The sequence below is a fragment of the Meles meles genome, chromosome 7, assembly GCF_922984935.1.
Source record: "Meles meles chromosome 7, mMelMel3.1 paternal haplotype, whole genome shotgun sequence".
NCBI lineage: Eukaryota > Metazoa > Chordata > Mammalia > Carnivora > Mustelidae > Meles > Meles meles.
Genome location: NC_060072.1, coordinates 63,600,320 through 63,618,345, shown reverse-complemented (window position 1 = coordinate 63,618,345; position 18,026 = coordinate 63,600,320). Strand labels below are relative to the sequence as shown.

Sequence of the window (18,026 nt, the reverse complement as noted above, 5' to 3'; positions counted from 1 at the left end):
TAAGTCAATGATCTGCCAGTCAAGTTATCCAGCACATTGTCAGTAGCACTCACTCATTACCCATTTGACAGCCATTTGACATTTACTACAATATGCTAATTTCTTACTTATTTTACCACCACAGATAAATTATTTGAAAATTTCCCTTTAATTTTTGCTGATACCAATAGACAGTAGTCTATCAAAACAAGTTTTTATAGATTGAATTATAAATAAAAGTGTAAATATTCTATAATTTTGCCCAAAGAAGATATAGCAAAAATGAGATATAATTATTATACTTTGAGCTGTGTGTCATTTTCTTAAATTTAAATAATTAATTGAAAGTATAAAAAGGGAGGAATACAACTGGTAAAAGCAAGAAAAAGATAATTGTTTAAGACTTACTGCTGCATGAAGAACTGAGGCAGTGCGATGAGTAATGTTCCAACTCCCATGATTAGACACCCTGTTCCTATTATTTTTGGTCTGTGAAGTTTGGCTCCAAAGTAGCTTACGAATGTTATAACTAAGAGATTTCCTTGAGGCAAAGAATAAAATGTTTATCAGTTAGGTAACTTAGAAAAAGTCATCAGCATAACTAAATGAATATAACTAAATGAATGAATGTCCTTAGCAGGTCTAGCAATGTTTTGTTTTAACTAAATTGTCTCCCCACCATCTTTCCCATCCTTTGTCTTTCTTTGTTTTAATCTAAGATGACTGTTGAAATTGCCTGCATACTCATTACTTCAATTATCTCATCCATTTATCAAAATACTTTAATTATGAATACTACTACCTCAATTTTATCCACCCTAATTATTTGTCCTTTTAAAGTGTTTTGTCAGTAAATCAAATTGTAGAAGGGTTCCTTTATTGCTCTCTTAAGTTTTCCTTAGTGATTTTGAAGTGAACTTTATTACTATTTCTTCATTTTCTATTAAAGCTTTTATCAGTTTTCCATTTGCTCCTGAAACATATTCTTATTTTAGCAGATATTCCTCATAGAAAAAGTAAAACAAGCACAACTATACCTCACTTCGTTAAATCAGATTACAAAATTCATGTTAATACTAAGATACTTTACAATTTACTATGTGCTTTTTATAAAAAGCTCAAAACAGAGGTAAAAATTACTTCACATAAGCAAACTTCAGGAACATACCAGTTATATAATCTCAATGTTTACTTACAATCCAAATTTTATGAAATACAAAATTTCCATAAAATGTACCCATCTTTTAAAAAAAATAATTGACAAAATTTTTTTGAAGGTGGAAATTATGCTTTCATAAAAAGTTTCTAGAGAAGCATGGAATAAATTAAGTTTTAGTTGATGATGGTGATGAGTTAAATATGCTTTAGGGAAAATATTTTGCTGTATAGAAAAATACTAGAAGGATGTGGTAAGGGAAACAGAAACCTTAAAAATGTAAAATCTTGGAAGCTCCCAACAGTTTCTTATTTCATGGATCTAGGGGTAGGCCAAGAAATCTGCATTTTAGTATCACCCAAATGTGCTGATGGAGATGGTTCCAGGAACATAATTTGATAAACACCGTTTAGGATCTTAGATTTCAAAGGGCTTTTAAAGTTTCAGCTCTTTGCACTTGGAATAGTTTTTTAAAAACTGCAGTGCTAGATAGAGTAATAACTTAGCAACTCCCCAGCAATTGATTGTGATGGCTGATGGGTAGGGTTGCTTTGAAGCTCTGCCTTCAGTGTTTCCAATTTTCTAGCAAGAATATGTTTGCTTACATCTGTAAGCAATCATCTAATTTACTACTGTTTGTTCACATTGCCAGCTTTAGTCAAGTGCAAAAAGAGCAGCAATTTTTATAGCCTTGAGGACAATAATGACAGTGAGAAAATTAGCATGCACAGTGGCTCTAAGTTTTATGGCTCCAGAAAGAATTAAGCTTCTTTTTTCATAGGGAAAAAAAAAACAACCCTTGAATATGAGATTTCTCATTTGATATTTAAGCATTTAGTAGAAGTAATTTTGTGTCATATTCCAGTGATAATTATGTCTATACTTTTGTTAATATGTCACAGTTAATAAACTAAAGTACAGTGAAAGCTGACCTTCAGTTTATAGATAATGTATCCCTGCAACCAATATCACCTACCCTCCCCACCTCCCACACCATCAAAACCTCACAATAAAGGACTTATGTTTCAGGCTGTTTCTGTGTTACATTAGTGGGTATGCCAAAGACCACATAATACCACTTCAGTGTCTGTGATATCTACAGAGGTTTTGCTTTCTTTACTTAGTATCTCTTCTGAGTTCTCAGAAGATACACATAGGAAATTAATGGTGATGAGATTTAAAAAATTAAATTGGATATCAAAAAATCACTTCTATTGTCGCTAGCCTCTGGAAAAGACAATACAACCACAGTGCTTTAAAACTGTTCTACCAAACTTTTAAGTAACCAATTCTTTCTTGGTTCCTTCTTTCTTTCTTCTTTCTTCTTTATTCCCCTCTCTCTCCCTCTCTCTACACGAACATAATTTAGATAACAGAAAAGAAAGCCACCCAACTCACCTCCTATGACTTATGTACCTTGAAAACAAAAACTAGAGAAGGACAATGAAAGAAAAGACCAAATGCAATTTGTTCCAAAAGTGCAAGGGTATCACCAAATAAGAGGAAAAAAAAATTAACTTAATCATTGTCTTAAGTGATAAAAGGAGAAAAAAAAATCCATGGTTTTCTTAATAGATGTAGTAAAAGTATCCAATATAATTAACCACCCACTTGTGAGAAGAAAAATATTTAAGCAAATTAACTTTTTTAATAGTTTTTCTTATATGTTCAGCTAGCCAATTAACATTTAAGCATATCTACCAAACTATAGAGCACACATATTACTTGTCTAATTGTAAAAGCATTTTTAAGGTCAGATATGAGAAAAGAACACCCATTGTCACCACTTCTATTTAACATAGTACTGAGGCCAATGCAATATGGCAAGAACAAGAAATAACAGATCTAGAATTGGAAAGAATAATATAAAACTGACTTCTGTTTCAGACAATATGACTGTCTATTCAGAAAACTCTACAGCATCTAAAAGAAAAAGAAAACTCTATAGCATCTATAATCAATTAAAATTGATAATCAATTAAAATTAACATACATTTATACTATACATAGAAAATCCTAGAGACTGCACAAAAAAATACTAGAAGTAATAAATAAATTTAGTAAAGTGGCAGGATACAAAATTAACATCCAGAAAAATAGTTTTTCTATATACCCAAAATTTCTATATACCCCAAATTGATTAAAGACCTAAATGTGAGATCTGAAACCATAAAAGTCCTAGAAGAGAACACAGGTAGTAATTTCTTTGACATTGGCTGTAGCAAGATTTTTCTAGCTATGTCTCCTCACACAAGGAAAACAAAAGCCAAAATAAACTATTGGGACTATATCAAAATAAAAAATTTTTGCACAGCAAAGGAAACTATTAATGAAACAAAAAGAAAACCTGCTGACTGGGAGAAAGTATTTGCAAATGATATTACCTGATAAGGGTTAATATCTAAAATATATAAGGAACTTCTATAACTCAACACCAAAACAAACAATCTGATTTAAAAATGGTGCATAATACGCTCTAGTTCCATCCACGTCGTCGCAAATGGCAAGATTTCATTTCTTTTGATGGCTGCATAGTATTCCATTGTGTATATATACCACATCTTCTTGATCCATTCATCTGTTGATGGACATCTAGGTTCTTTCCATAGTCTGGCTATTGTAGACATTGCTGCTATAAACATTCGGGTACACGTGCCCCTTCGGCTCTTAATCTCATAAAACAAACTGGGGGTTGCTGGGGGGAGGTGGGATTGGGAGAGGGGGAGCGGGCTATGGACATTGGGGAGGGGAGGCGAACCATAAGAGACTATGGACTCTGAAAAACAACCTGAGGGTTTTGAAGGGTCAGGGGTGGGAGGTTGGGGGAACAGGTGGTGGGTGATGGGGAGGGCACGTTTTGCATGGAGCACTGGGTGTTGTGCAAAAAGAATGAATACTGTTACGCTGAAAAAAAAAATAAATAAAAAAGGGAAAAAAAATGGTGCATAAACACTGAATGCTGTAACAATGAAAAGAAATAAAATAAAGTAAAATGGAAAAAATAATAAAAATGGGCAGAGGACCTGAATAGACATTTTCCAAAGAAGACAAACAGATGGCCAAAAGACACATGAAAACATGCTCAAATCACTAATCAGGGAAATGCAAATCAAAACCACAATGAGGTATCACCTTATCCTGGTTAGAATGGCAAAAATCAAAACGGCAAAAAATAACAAATGTTGCAAGGATGTGGAGAAAAAGAAACTGTTGGTTAGAAGGAAAACTGGTACAGCCCTGATGGAAAACAGTATGGAGGTTTCTCAAAAAATTAAAAATTGAAATACTATATGATCCAATAATTTCACTATTGGGTATTTACCAAAAGAAAATGAAAACAGATATTCAAAAAGATATATGTACCTCTATGTTTATTGCAGCACTATTTATAATAGCCAAGATATGGAAGCAACCCAAATAAAAATTCAAATGTCCATTCATAAATGAATGGATAAAGAAGAGGAGGTGTATACACATGTGCATGGCCAGGCACGTGCACGCGCATGTGCGTGCGCGCGTGCACACACACACACACAGAAATATTATGTTGCCATAAAAGGGATGAGATCATGCCATTTGTGACAACATGGATAAATCTATCAGTGAAATAAGTTAGACTAAGAAAGACAAATAACATACGATTCCACTTAAGAAAAGAAATGAATAAACAAAAACCAGGTTCAGATTCAGACCTTTAAATGCAGAGAACAAACTGAAGGTTGCCAGAGGGCTGGGATGGTTGGGCAAAGAGGGTGAAGGAGAGAGGGAGATACAGGCTTCCAAGTTATGGAATGAATAAGCCATGGGAATAAAAGGCACAGCATAAAGAATAGTTAATGATACTGTAATAGTGATGTGATGGAATAGATGGTAACTACACTTGTGGTTAACATAGCATAAATTATAAACTTGTCAAATCACTAAGTTGAACATCTGAAACTAATGTAACATTTTGTGTCAACTATACTTAAGTTAAAAAATATTAACATAAGTTCAGCAAGGTTGCTGCATACAGATAACATTAGATATTAATATGGTTACAATATTCCAGGAATTACTAAATAGGAATTGTAACAAAAAGCTATTACTATAAAAGCAATGATTAAAAGGAAACTCATTGCACTGAATGCATATATTTGGAAAGAGTAAAAATCTAAAGTCAGTTTTCTAAGTTTCTACCTAGGAAACTAGAAAGAGCCAATTAAATCTAAAGTAAGTAGCACTGGGTGTTGTGCAAAAAGAATGAATACTGTTACGCTGAAAAAATAAATAAAATGGAAAAAAAAATCTAAAGTAAGTAGAACAAAAGACATAATAAAATTAGAGCAGAAATAAATGAAATTGAAAACAGAAACTCAGAAGATCAGCAAAACCAAAAGATGATTCTTTGAAAAGATAAATGAAATCAATAAGCCTCTAGTCATGCTCACCAAGAAAAAAAAGAGAGAAAGAGAGAGAGAGAGAGAAGATACTAATACCAGAAATGAAACGGGAGACATCACTATAAATTTTACGGACATTAAAAGAATAATAAAGGAATACTATGAACAACTCTATACTTACAAATATGATAATCTAAATAAAATGGACCAACTACTTAAAAGACACAATCTGCCAAATATCCCTAAGAATTAATAGGCAATATGAACAGGTCTGTATCTATTATAGAAATTGAATCAATAATCAATAGCCTTCTAATACAGAAAACACCAGGCCCAGAAAGATTCACTGGCAAATTTTACAAATTTTACCCAGCAGTTAATGAAGAAATTATACCAATTCTCTATAATCTCTTTTGAAAAATAGAAGCAGAGGAGAAATTTCCTAGATCGTTTCTATGAGGTCAGCATTACCCTAAGACTAAAACCAGATTTTAAAAAATCCCTACAAATCAATATCTCTCTTGAATGCAGGTGTAAAAATCCTCAACAAAATATTAGCAAGTCATATTCAACAGCATATAGAATATGTGGCCAGGTGGGATTTATCCCAGGCATGCAAGGCTAGTTAAACATTAGAAAATCAAATAATATAATCCAGCGCATCAAGAGGCTAAAGAAGAAAAATCACATGCTCATATCAATAGATGTAGAAAAAGCATTTGACCAAAATCCAAAAACTATTCATGACAAAAACTATTCATGACAAAAACTCAGCAAATGCAGGAGAGACAAATTTCCTCAACTTGAAAAAGAACCTCTACAAAAACATAGAATTACCATCATACTTAATGATGATAAATTCAAAGCTTCCCACTAAGATCAGGTACAAAGCAAGAATGTCCCTTCTCACCATTACTTTTCTTTATTGTACTGGGAATCCTACTAAATATAATAGACAAGGGGGCACTTGGGTGGCTCAGAGGGTTAAGTCTCTGCCTTTGGCTTAGGTTATGACCTCAGGGTCCTGGGATCGAGGCCTGCATCGGGCTCTCTCCTCAGTGGGGAGCCTGCTTAATCCCTCTCTCTTTTCTTGCCTCTCTGCCTACTTGTGATCTCTCTCTTGCCAAATAAATAAATAAAATCTTTTAAAATGAAAAAAAAAAAATAAATATAATAGGACAAGAAAAACAAGTAAAGGTACACAGACTGGGAAAGAAAAAAATAAAATCATCTTTGCTCCCAGAAGATATGATCATCTATGTAGAAAATCCAAAAGAACTGACAAAGGAACTCCTGAAACTAATAAATGATTATAGTAGGGTTGTAAGATGCAAGGCTAATATACAAAAGTAAGCTGCTTTTTACAGGCCAGCAATGGACAAATGGAATAGAAAAAGCATTCACTTAATCACTCCCAAATAAAATACTTAGGTATAAATCTAATAAAATATGTACAAGATCTACACGAGAAAAACCATAAAACTCTGATGAAAGAAGTAAAAGAAAAACTATATAAATGGAGATACACCCCATGTTCATGACTAGGAAGACTCAGTATTATCAAGATGCTAGTTCTACCGAACTTGATCTGTAGATTCAATTCAAATCTCAGCCAAAATCACAGGGAGTTATTTTGTGGATACTGATAAAACGGTTTCTAAGCTGACAAAATGGAGAGCCAAAAGACCGAGAATAACCAACACAATAATGAAGAAGAACAAAATTAAAGGAGTGACACCACTGAACTTCAAGACATATTGTAAAGCCACATTAACCAGTCTAACAGTAGTGAAAGAATAGACAAATAGATCAGTGGAATAGCATACAAAGTCCAGAAACAGACCGCCATAAATATAGTTAACTGCTCATCAACGAAGGAGCAAACGTAATGAGATAGAGCAAATATAATCTTTCCAACAAACGGTCCTGGAACAACTGGACATCCACATGCAAAAAAGATGAATTTAGACACAGTCCTTATACTCTTCACAAAAGTAAAGGCAAAAGAGACCATAGACCTCTGTAAAATGTGAAACTGTAACACTTCTGAAAGATAACTCAGGAGAAAATCTAGATGATCTCAGGTTTGGAGAGGACTTTTTAGATGCAACACCAAAAGCATAATCTGTGACCAAAAAAAAAAAAAAAAAAAGAAAAAGGATAAGCTGGACTTCATTAAAATTAAAAATTTCTTCTCTGTGACAGATAACATCAGATAAAGGACAATTATCAGTATTATACAAAGAACACTTAAAACTCAATGATAAGAACACAAGCAATGAGATTTAAAAATAGGCCAAATAATAGATAGATCACCAAAAATGATATGCAGATGGCAGATAAGCATATGAAAAGACGTTCAACATCATACAACATGAGGGAACTGGAAACTGAAATGACAATGAGACACCACTACCTACTTATTAGAATAGTCAAAATCCAACATACTGAATGCTGGTGAGGGCACAGAGCAAAATGAATGCTCATTCATTGTTCACGGGAATGTAAAATAGTACAAACTCTCTGGGACACAATTTGGCAGTTTCTCACAAAACTAAACATATTCTTCCCATATGATCCAGCAGTTATGCTCCTTGGTATTTACCCAAATGAGCTGAAAATGAAAATATGTCCACACAAAAACCTGAACAGGGATGTTTCCTGCAGTTTTCTTCATAATGGCCAACACTTTGAAACAATCAAGATGTCTTTCAGTGGGTGAGTGGATAAGTAAATGAAGGCCTGTCCAGAAAATGGATTATTATTTGGCATAAAAAGAAATGAGCTATCCAGCTATGAAAAGACATGGAGGAATCCCAAATACATATTACTAAGTGAAAGAAGCCAAACTGAAAAGGCTACATACTGTATGATTCCAACTACACGACATTCTGAAAAAGGCAAAACCATGGAGATATTAAAAATATCAGTGGATGCCAGGAGTAAGGCAAAGTTTGGGTGAATATGCAGAGCAGAGGGACTTTAAGGTCAGTGAAAGTAGAATGCATGATACTGGAGTAGTGGTTACAAACCATTACATATTTGTTCAATCCCATAGAATATACAACACAAAGAGTGAACCTTAATGTTAACTCGGCACTCTGAATGAAAATAATGTATTGTAGGCCCATCATCCGTAACAAATGTCCCACTCTGGTGGGGGATGTTGATAATGAGAGAGGCTTTGCATTTGTGGGAACAGGGTATATATGAAAATTCTCTATAACTTCCACTCAATTTTGCTGTGAACCCAAAACTACTCTAAATAACAAAATTTTTAAAATGATTAAATACTAAAATATGAAAAGCAAAATTTTCAATATTTATAAGAATATGTGGGAAAATATTTGAAAGAGAATATTTGGAAATATTAGGAGGTCATGATATAGAAAACATTTTTTTAAAAATTTTCTTGGCAGCTCTGTTGTTGTTGGAGAAAGACTTCATTATGAAAAAATACATGGGAAAAAATGGGGTGTCCAGTATGTGGACATGAGATAATAATGCCAAATGATGTCAGAGGATAAATGAAATTTTTCTGTAAATAAGAAGAAATGAGAGCTAGAGACAAAGGTGGGAGTGGGTCCAGAATTCTGGAAGGAAGGAATGTGGAGAGATGCAAGAGGAGTAGATTAAGATCATGGTCAGGAAACCCACTTTTCTGAAAAATTATGGATTGCAAATATCCAGAGCAAACCTGGTGATGTTTGGAATAAATGTTTGCAGTGTAAGTGAGAGGATCTTAAGACATTTTATTGTATCTAATTCAATAAATAACTTCCATCCTTAGAATGGTCTGGAAGAATTACTACGAATTTATTCTCAGGATCCTCTGTCACTTCCTGTGAAACATTGGTACTCTCTATCAAATACAGAATCTCTCAAGTTGCATCAGGACCTGGGGACCCAAGAAAATTTTGGACCATATTGTAAGTCTCTTTGGCTCTAAAATTTTTCTATACCATAATCTAGGATCGGCAATAGTTAATAGTTGATACATAATTTTCTATCTGCTCATTTCTTGTTCTTTCTGTGTGATTTAATCTTTCGGTCTGTAACAACTGCCTCTTCATACTGGTTTCTTCCTGTCATTGTGTGTCACTCTTTTTTTTTTTTTTTTAAAGATTTTATTTTTATTTATTTGACTGAGAGAGATCACAAGTAGGCAGAGAGGCAGGCAGAGAGAGTGAGAGGGAAGCAGGCTCCCTGCTGAGCAGAGAGCCCGATGTGGGACTTGATCCCAGGACCCTGAGATCATGACCTGAGCCGAAGGCAGCGGCTTAACCCACTGAGCCACCCAGGCGCCCCATTGTGTGTCACTCTTACCTTGATTCAGTTTACCTTCACTCAGTTTAGGGCTATAGATAGGAAAGGCATTAAGGAATACATCAACTATCAAGGCATATCTAAGGAATTTACAAAAGGGAATGATATGATCATGCTTTAGAAATTTGCTACACAAAGTATGGCCCATTGACTCAACAGCATCACACCATATGAGAGCCTGTAGAAAGGTAGCCCTATTCCCCTTCCTAAAGAATGAGTATCTGCATTTTTACAAGACTGTCCAGTTATTTGTAGGCACATTAACTATTGATTAGTACAGAGCTATGTAATCTCATTCTGGTAGGATGATGACAGACAGATTTGGGAAGAAAACCCTAAAGGTAAAATGTTGCCTATTCATTCTTTTTATTCTTTCTGTGATATTCAGGGTAAGAACTGAAACATACAGTATGAAAAAAAGTCATCGTTGCAGAGTTGAAAGTTGCAGAGTTTCACTTTTCTGAAAGTTTAAGTGAGCCAAACCTGGAGCCATTAGAGATTTTACTATATATAGTAAAGCATATATTTGAATCCCAACAGGGAGTAAGGACCCCAGAGGCTATCATTCTTTTTACTTCAATGAAGAATTAAAGCCTTGTAGTTTATTATTTCAGGAAGCTCTACCTGGGATTATACTCAAAATACTTCCAAAACAGTAACTAAAATCACTTGGTCTTTTCAAGTGCCAAGAAGTCTATAGTTAAACGTACCCAAAGACACATGAGAGCAGAATTTTTCTTGCCTGCCTTGCTCTACTGTTCTCATTAGTAGGCTTTCTTTATCCTCTGTGTAAACCTCTGGGCAAAAACCCCTTTTACTGTTTCACTTCTTAAATCATTACAATAAATTTTTGTAGAGCCCATTTGAATTCTTCCAAATTTTGATTCACAGGGCTGTTGGGATATAGGACTCTTTTTGTAAAAAATACCTCCCAAATACTTCAAACTTAAAATCCTAATAGAACCTTACCCTCTCTTCCAAGAAAGTCTCTCACTCTGATTGGAAACTCTAAATTGTGTGAATCATAAGTAGTGAACACCTGGGGCAGGAAATTTATTGTTGGTTGCTTAGAGAGAACAAATTGCCTCTACTGTAACGTAAGGTCCTAGCAAATTCTGTCTCAACAGGAATTTACAGATAGAGTCTAGCAGACAAGAGAATGCAGTGAGGATGTCATTTAGTCATGCCTAGAAGACACGTAAAAGTAAAACCAGGCTTCTGCAATACCTACCAATTTCAAAACTACCATCAATAACTCCCACCAGTGAAGAAGGGATATCAAATCTTCTCTCAATCTGAGTGATGGTGCTCTTCAGATAGCCTTCTGCCAATGCTTTAGCGAAGTAGACGAAAGACAAGGCACCCAAAAATACCTGGAAATTAGGAGAAATCACACTTAGTCTGACTCCAGCTTGACACACAACTGGAAACCTAACTCAATAAATAGACAAACAAAAGGCAAACCAAGAACAATGTAACAAAATTATCACTGAAGGTTTCTCTCAAGCATGGGTATAGGCTTCCTTCAGCCTCAAGCTCAGGTAGATTGCTAAAAATACAATTCTAAAGCAGATTTTGTTCAGAATTTTTGTTGAATTCTGTTCTTTCCCTTCTTTTCCCTTCCTCCAAAGGACATCTGAAGGAGTCTTGGCTTTGAAAGGAAAATCCACTGTATGGCGAAGCCAAGAATGGAAGGAGCCATTCACAGGTAAGAAAATAAAATAAGAACCATAATTCAAACCCTTAATATTTTATCGTAAGTCTCGTACTCATGACTTGGGTTTCACAGTGGTGATGCATGCACCAGCAGGAGACACAACAGACCAAAAAAACTACTATCCTCATGTTTAAGTTCATATTCAAGGTAACTTCATGCATTTGAGTATGAATATTTTTTAATAGCTGGCTTACATATTTTGCTAGACTTGAGTCCCTGATGGAATATCCATAGAGGAGGTTAGCATTTATATGAAAAAGCATGTATAGAGGGTGGTGGGGTTATGGACATTGGGGAAGGTATGTGCTATGTTGAGTGCTGTGAGGTGTGTAAACCTGGCAATTCACACACCTATACCCCTAGGGCTAATCATACATTATATGTTAATAAAAAAATAAAAAAATTATATATAAAAAAAGAAAAAGCACATATATTTGCTGAGTGAATGTTGGGTACAAAGAACAGGAACTTGGGAGTTACACTAGGCACCATTTAAAAAGTTACCCTTTTTGTGTGGCGAGGAAAATCAAAATTTTCATTTATAAAATGGGAATGATATGGATGTTTTATAGATTAAATATTATAACCATACTTAGTATACTATCTGGAACATGAAACTAAATAAATGTTAGTTTCTTTTCTCTCTTACTTCAGTTTAGGAGGGGCATTCAAATGAGCCCAGAAAGTAATACTTAGTAATTTAATCTACATGGTAGGAAGAGATGGCTTTCACTGCCTGGTAGAGTGTGTTTTAATAAATTGCACCTAAGTTCACTTTTCAAAAAGGGAAAAAAATTCTCACTTCCAGCTACATATGGGAAATATGTAATTGTACAGAAATATCAATTATGAAATTGCATAGCACACATCTGAATGGAGAGTCAACAACATAGCCTCCACCTAATCTGTGGGGGTTTTTCCTCCCACCTAATTCTTTGTTATTCTTTCATTCACTACTTAGAGTTGTTTGTTTACCATTTAACTGTTTGTTACCTTCAGTTCGCCACAGCATCGTTCCTTTGAGGAAGAATATTCTGTTTTAAAGGAAGGTCGTGCAACAGGTTGCATTGAACTTTTACAGAACAACTGGATATTTTCTTTGGATGAAGTGTCCATTATGAAAATATTCCTTGACTCTGATCCTGTCAAAGTAGATTTCAATAGTAAAAAACCAAGCAACCGGGGCACCTGGGTGGCTCAGTGGATTAGGCTGCTGCCTTCGGCTCGGGTCATGGTCTCAGGGTCCTGGGATCGAGCCCCGCATCGGGCTCTCTCCTCTGCAGGGAGCCTGCTTCCTCCTCTCTCTCTGCCTGCCTCTCTGCCTACTTGTGATCTCTCTCTGGCAAATAAATAAATAAAATCTTAAAAAAAAAAAAAAAAAAAAAAAAAAAACCAAGCAACCAACCAAACAAAACAAACAAAACGCAAAACCCAAAAAACAAAACAAAAATTAATTCAACTCCACCATTTATTAAATAATGTTTTTATTTCACAGTAGATCACAGTGCTGGGGACATGATTTGATATGAAGCTACCTTACTTTACCACAGTAAGCTGGCAAAGTTTTTCAATTAAAATTGACCAGTATATTTGATTAACTAATCCAGCTATCGGGACTTTCTAGCGAGCATTCTTTCCCAATCCCTTCAGTTTAAGCCTCATTATGGCAAAGAAGAAATTTAAATGTTGCCTTTGGAATAAATAATGAGGCAGGATTTTGCTAACTTTGTGGTCTGCCAGCTTAAACTAGAAGCAAGCAGAAAAGGAAGAGGAATTCAACCATCTGAATATTGATTCATGAAAATTAAGTCATTAAAGCCTTTAAATCTATCTTAACAGAATGGGTAGAAAAGATCGATGCTCACTGTAGTTCCCTGTGGCACACTGTAATTCCTATAGGTCTGCAGCAACTGAAGAAAGGTATAAAATATGGCAAAAAAAAAGAAGAGGACCATTTATGTATCATTTTACTTTGAGAGATAAGGAAGCAGCACGATTTGAGCCTTAGGCTTACCTTTAATTCAGGCAAAAATTACTTTAGCCTGCCTTGCAGTAAGAAAGATGGTGTCCCTTCCTATGCTTAATTTCCCATCCGCCCATCCTTACCAAGCCCTGGACAGATCTGTATACTCTGAACCTGTTTTCTCCCTATTCATATCAGTATTTATATGTCCCATGCCTTACTTTAGAATTTTGCATGGCTCAATGCCTGCCTGTAAAAGTAATGTATCTGAAGAAATTAGAAAACAAAATAACTTCTAGATCACCCTAATATTTATTAGGTGATGCATTTGCATGTTAAAAGAAAGCTGTATTTCAATCACACTAATTAAAGAAATAAGATTACGAGTAAAATTTTACATACCGTGGTAATAACTGAGGCTTATTCTGCCTATGAGTATATTACCTTGACTTTATGTAATTCTTATTCTGTGTTTACTAAACCTCATCCTTCACAGTTTGAAGTTTGGTAATTTCTCAAAACTGAAAAATAAATTTTATTTTGAAATATGTAATTAAATATGAAAATAAAGACCTGAGCAATTAGAAGTGGAGGAGTAGCAAATGAGTTGAGAAGGGTATAGCAAAGGCCTGTTTAAAAAAAAAAAAGATTATTGATTTTTAGATTATTTGATGCATAAATTTAACTTTTTTAAAAAAAGATTTTATTTATTTATGAGAGATAGAGAGAGAATGAGAAAGAGAGAGAGCATGAGAAGAGAGAGGTCAGCGGGAGAAGCAGACTCCCTGCTGAGTAGGGAGCCCAATGCGGGACTCAATCCCAGGACTCCAGGATCATGACCTGAGCTGAAGGCAGTTGCTTAACCAAGTGAGCCACCCAGCAACCCCTAAATTTAACTTTAAAAAAAAAGGCAAAGGAAAGTCGAATGAAACAGAAAAAAGATAAAAACCAAAGAACTAAAGTAAACAAAGAACAGAAAATGCTAAGCAAGATCAAAAGATAAGGGCATGAGAATACAATATTAGTGAGTTCTAAGCATAGATGTTTAGAAGTATAAAACATAAAAATTATGCATAATATATAGAAATAACTTTAAAGTCTTGACCAAATAGATAATTTTCTAGCTAGAATTACCTGTATTAGTATAAACCAGAAAAGAAAAAGAGCCAAGAAAGACACTACCAAAAATACTCTAAAACTATCCCCTAAACAAAACTAATAAGGATAGATGATGTAACAGGAGTGCTTTATCAAGGGATATCCTTCAAGGAGAAAATAGTAGGTAACTGAAACAGATAATAAAAATCTCTATTCATTTTAAAAAGACAATTATTTTGATAATAAAATCTCATTAAGATAGTATAAGAAAAAAAACACTCAGATGAAATTTAGAGATGCTAAATTTTTAAATAAAATACTAGCAAATCCAAATGAATTTATATTCTTTAATTAATATCTAGTTTAAAAATGTAACAATTAATATTAGGAACTTTATTCACCTAAATCATCACATTAAAAATTCAGTATGTTATATAGGTATATCAAAACATCGCATTGTATGCCATGCATTTATACAATTTTTATTTGTCAATCACATCTCAGTAAAGCTGGGAAAAAAAGGAATTCAAAGTAAAAAATAATAAAATCACAGTAGATGCAAAACATCAGGTGATAAAATACAACATCCATTCCTGATTTATAAAAAACCCGAATTCTAAGAAACTGAGGACATAGAAATTCTTCTTTACCATCTATCTGATACCAATGGCCAACTTTGTACATTCATTGTCAACAAAACTAGTTGTCCAGAAAAACACTTTGTCAGAACAATGAAAAGGAGTTTGAGAAACACTGGGTTATGCAATATTAGATAGGTTTCACACTAAAAGACTAGTGAGTACCTTTAATTAAACTGCCAGAGACACACAGCTATTAATAATAATAACAATTTGATAATAATAATCAAAACAACTAAATGACCTAAATGTCCAACAAATTATGGTCTATTCATAGAATGAAATCTTTTGAACTCATTAGAAATTAGTATAAGAAGTAAATATAACTAGAATATGTTTATTAGAGAACTGATTTTAAAAATCATATAAAAAACAATATATACAATACTCTATTTTACAGAAGAAGCACCCATTTTCACATGTGTATATGAAACAACAAAATTTGAGAAAATCTTTAAAGAACAGGTTAACACATTATTTCTGGCTGGTGACAATGCAGGTAATGCTTTCAAAAATGCTTTGTGTGTCTATATTTTCTAATTTTTCTATAATGAACATATAAAAATATCTTAAATATTATAAGTATAAATGTATCACCAAGCAAGAAATACACACCGGAAAAAATTTAAATATCATTCAAATTGGCCTACTCTTTTAGGGGTTCAATATATTATCTCTGGCCAGTCATAATAAAGCCAGTGAATAAGAATAGGCAAATTAATTCTTTAATAATTAAATATACTATCACTACACTAATCCAGAATGCTAATGCTAAAGAGAAAAACAATCATGTTGAAAATTATATTAAAAACTTGAGACACCAAAACACACTGTCTTCTTATACTTGGGAGGTGATGACACAAAAATCACTCTAACTAGAATCCAGAAGTGATGACAAAAACAAGAGAACTATGGTCATCCTAGACGATATGGTGTTAGGGCAAAATAATATAAAAGACTGACACTGCATATTGTTACAGAAAATATAATTTCATCTTGATGGCTAATTTGTGTATCATCTCAAGGACAGTATGTTTCAAGGAGGCTATGTTTATGAACATTGAGCTTTTCATCCCTCTGTGAAAAGAAACGGAAGGGGAGCTCAAGGACCTGAATGGAAAGATCCTCCAGATTCTCTCTCTCTCCATTCATTTGCAGCCGCAGAAGTAGAGCAAGAACACAGTTATTGAGAAGGATTTGCATTTGGCAAATCCTTAATTGTTCTCCCACCTCTTGAACAGATTGCGCCAGGAAAAGAGTCATGGCAAAGTTTTCATCCAACAGCCGGGTTGGAGTGTATCTTATTTTGGGGGCCAAAGAAAAAGAATCCAACCACAGATAACAGAATAGATTATTATTAATAGATATAAAATAATATATTAATAGATATAAAACAATAGAAAATCTCTATTCCTCTTTTTTAAAAAAAGGAATTCTCTGTTCACATGGGCTTGAAAATCAATCTCGTAGTCTTTAAAGAGCACAGACAGCCTCGGCATGTTATGACTGGGTCATGCCCAGAACCTCCGTGCTGTGATCCTGTGACATAAACTCCATCCACTGTCAAACCCTAAGACTGCCAGAGAGCAAGTCAGAAAGAGCCACCCTCTTCTCCTAGTCACCCCACACGAGGAAAACCTCTGGACTAGGTGGTCTTCTGGGCACCAAGTAATCTCACAGTACTTGCAAAAAGGAGTGTGTGTTAAGAAGGCTGTTCCCCTTCCCCCCACCCCCATACAAGTAAGTGTTCCTGTCAGATTCAGATTGAATAAGTACTTATGAATGTGCCAGGTGAATGACAGACTTTTTGCTAATCCTAAAAACAACTCAACGAGGTAAGCATCAGAATACCCATTTTACAGAAAATGATACAACTCAGAGCCATTCAGTGGTCAAGAACTACCCAACTAAGAAGTTCTCAGAGTCAAAATCTGAACCCAGATCTGAGGTGACCTGACTTAAACCAGCGTCCTTTTGCTATTTCTATCAGCCTAACAAGGGCCCCAACAATTTTGACGGTGGGTGTGGGTGAGATGCTGGTAGTGCAGAACTGAAGGGCTGACTAGCCTCTCTCCTGTGAGAATCAGACGTGAGAGCCACAAAACAGGAAAGCAGAGAACTAAATCTTACCTGGAGGTGGAGATCAAAGATGGCCAGTTCCTCTCAGCGTGCTCAGAGAGAGGCTGGACCCCACTCCACAGGCTGAGAGAGGAAACTGGGGTGAATTCTACAGCAGCTCGGAGCAGTTGTGCCAGGTGGGGATAGCCTGGGTGGACACAGAGAGAGCAAATTAGGGGAAAGAAAAGATGAAGGGCATGGTCTCACCCCTGGGCAATTTCGACTCTTTCCTCTTTCCTCCTGGCCTCTTTTCTCTGGCAGTCTGCAAAGAACAGGCCACGCTGGCAAAGCCACTGACGTGCATCTCAGCTCCCAGGGCACAGAAAGAGCTGAAGCTTTGGAGCCATTTCTTTGCAGTTTGCTGCAAGTTTAAGGCCACACGTGATAAAGCTTTCTGTATGAGAGAGAGAGTGAAAAGAGAAAAGACCACTTGTGATCTTACTTGCTGATTCCCAGAAACACAACTCTGCAGGGGGCAGAGGGGAAAGGAACAGAAGCAGGAGGAGGGGCGGAAGTTTGTAACAAAGATCCCTCCTTCTCCTTCCAAGAAGTTTTTAAGCCAGCCGCTCCTTGAGGACATCACTGGGACCCTTCTGAGAAAAAAAAGAGGGGAAAAAAAGGCTCATAGGCTAAATCTCTGCATGGTTTC

General features: G+C 35.1%; 1 protein-coding gene across 3 annotated transcripts in view; it reads right to left on the bottom strand.

Moving 5' to 3' along the window:
* Window positions 1-17,680, bottom strand: part of SLCO1C1 (solute carrier organic anion transporter family member 1C1) — a 63,317-nt gene extending 45,637 nt beyond the window's left edge. For all 3 annotated transcript variants that reach the window (XM_046014069.1, XM_046014070.1, XM_046014071.1), the window contains exons 1-4: window positions 17,390-17,680; window positions 12,554-12,702; window positions 11,075-11,216; window positions 388-520 (exon numbers count right to left, since the gene is read on the bottom strand). In XM_046014069.1, coding sequence (XP_045870025.1) covers window positions 388-520; window positions 11,075-11,216; window positions 12,554-12,676 — 398 coding nt within the window. In that variant the 5' untranslated portion in view covers window positions 12,677-12,702; window positions 17,390-17,680. The remainder of the gene's footprint in view (window positions 1-387; window positions 521-11,074; window positions 11,217-12,553; window positions 12,703-17,389) is intronic.
* Between the last annotated feature and the right edge of the window lie 346 nt (window positions 17,681-18,026).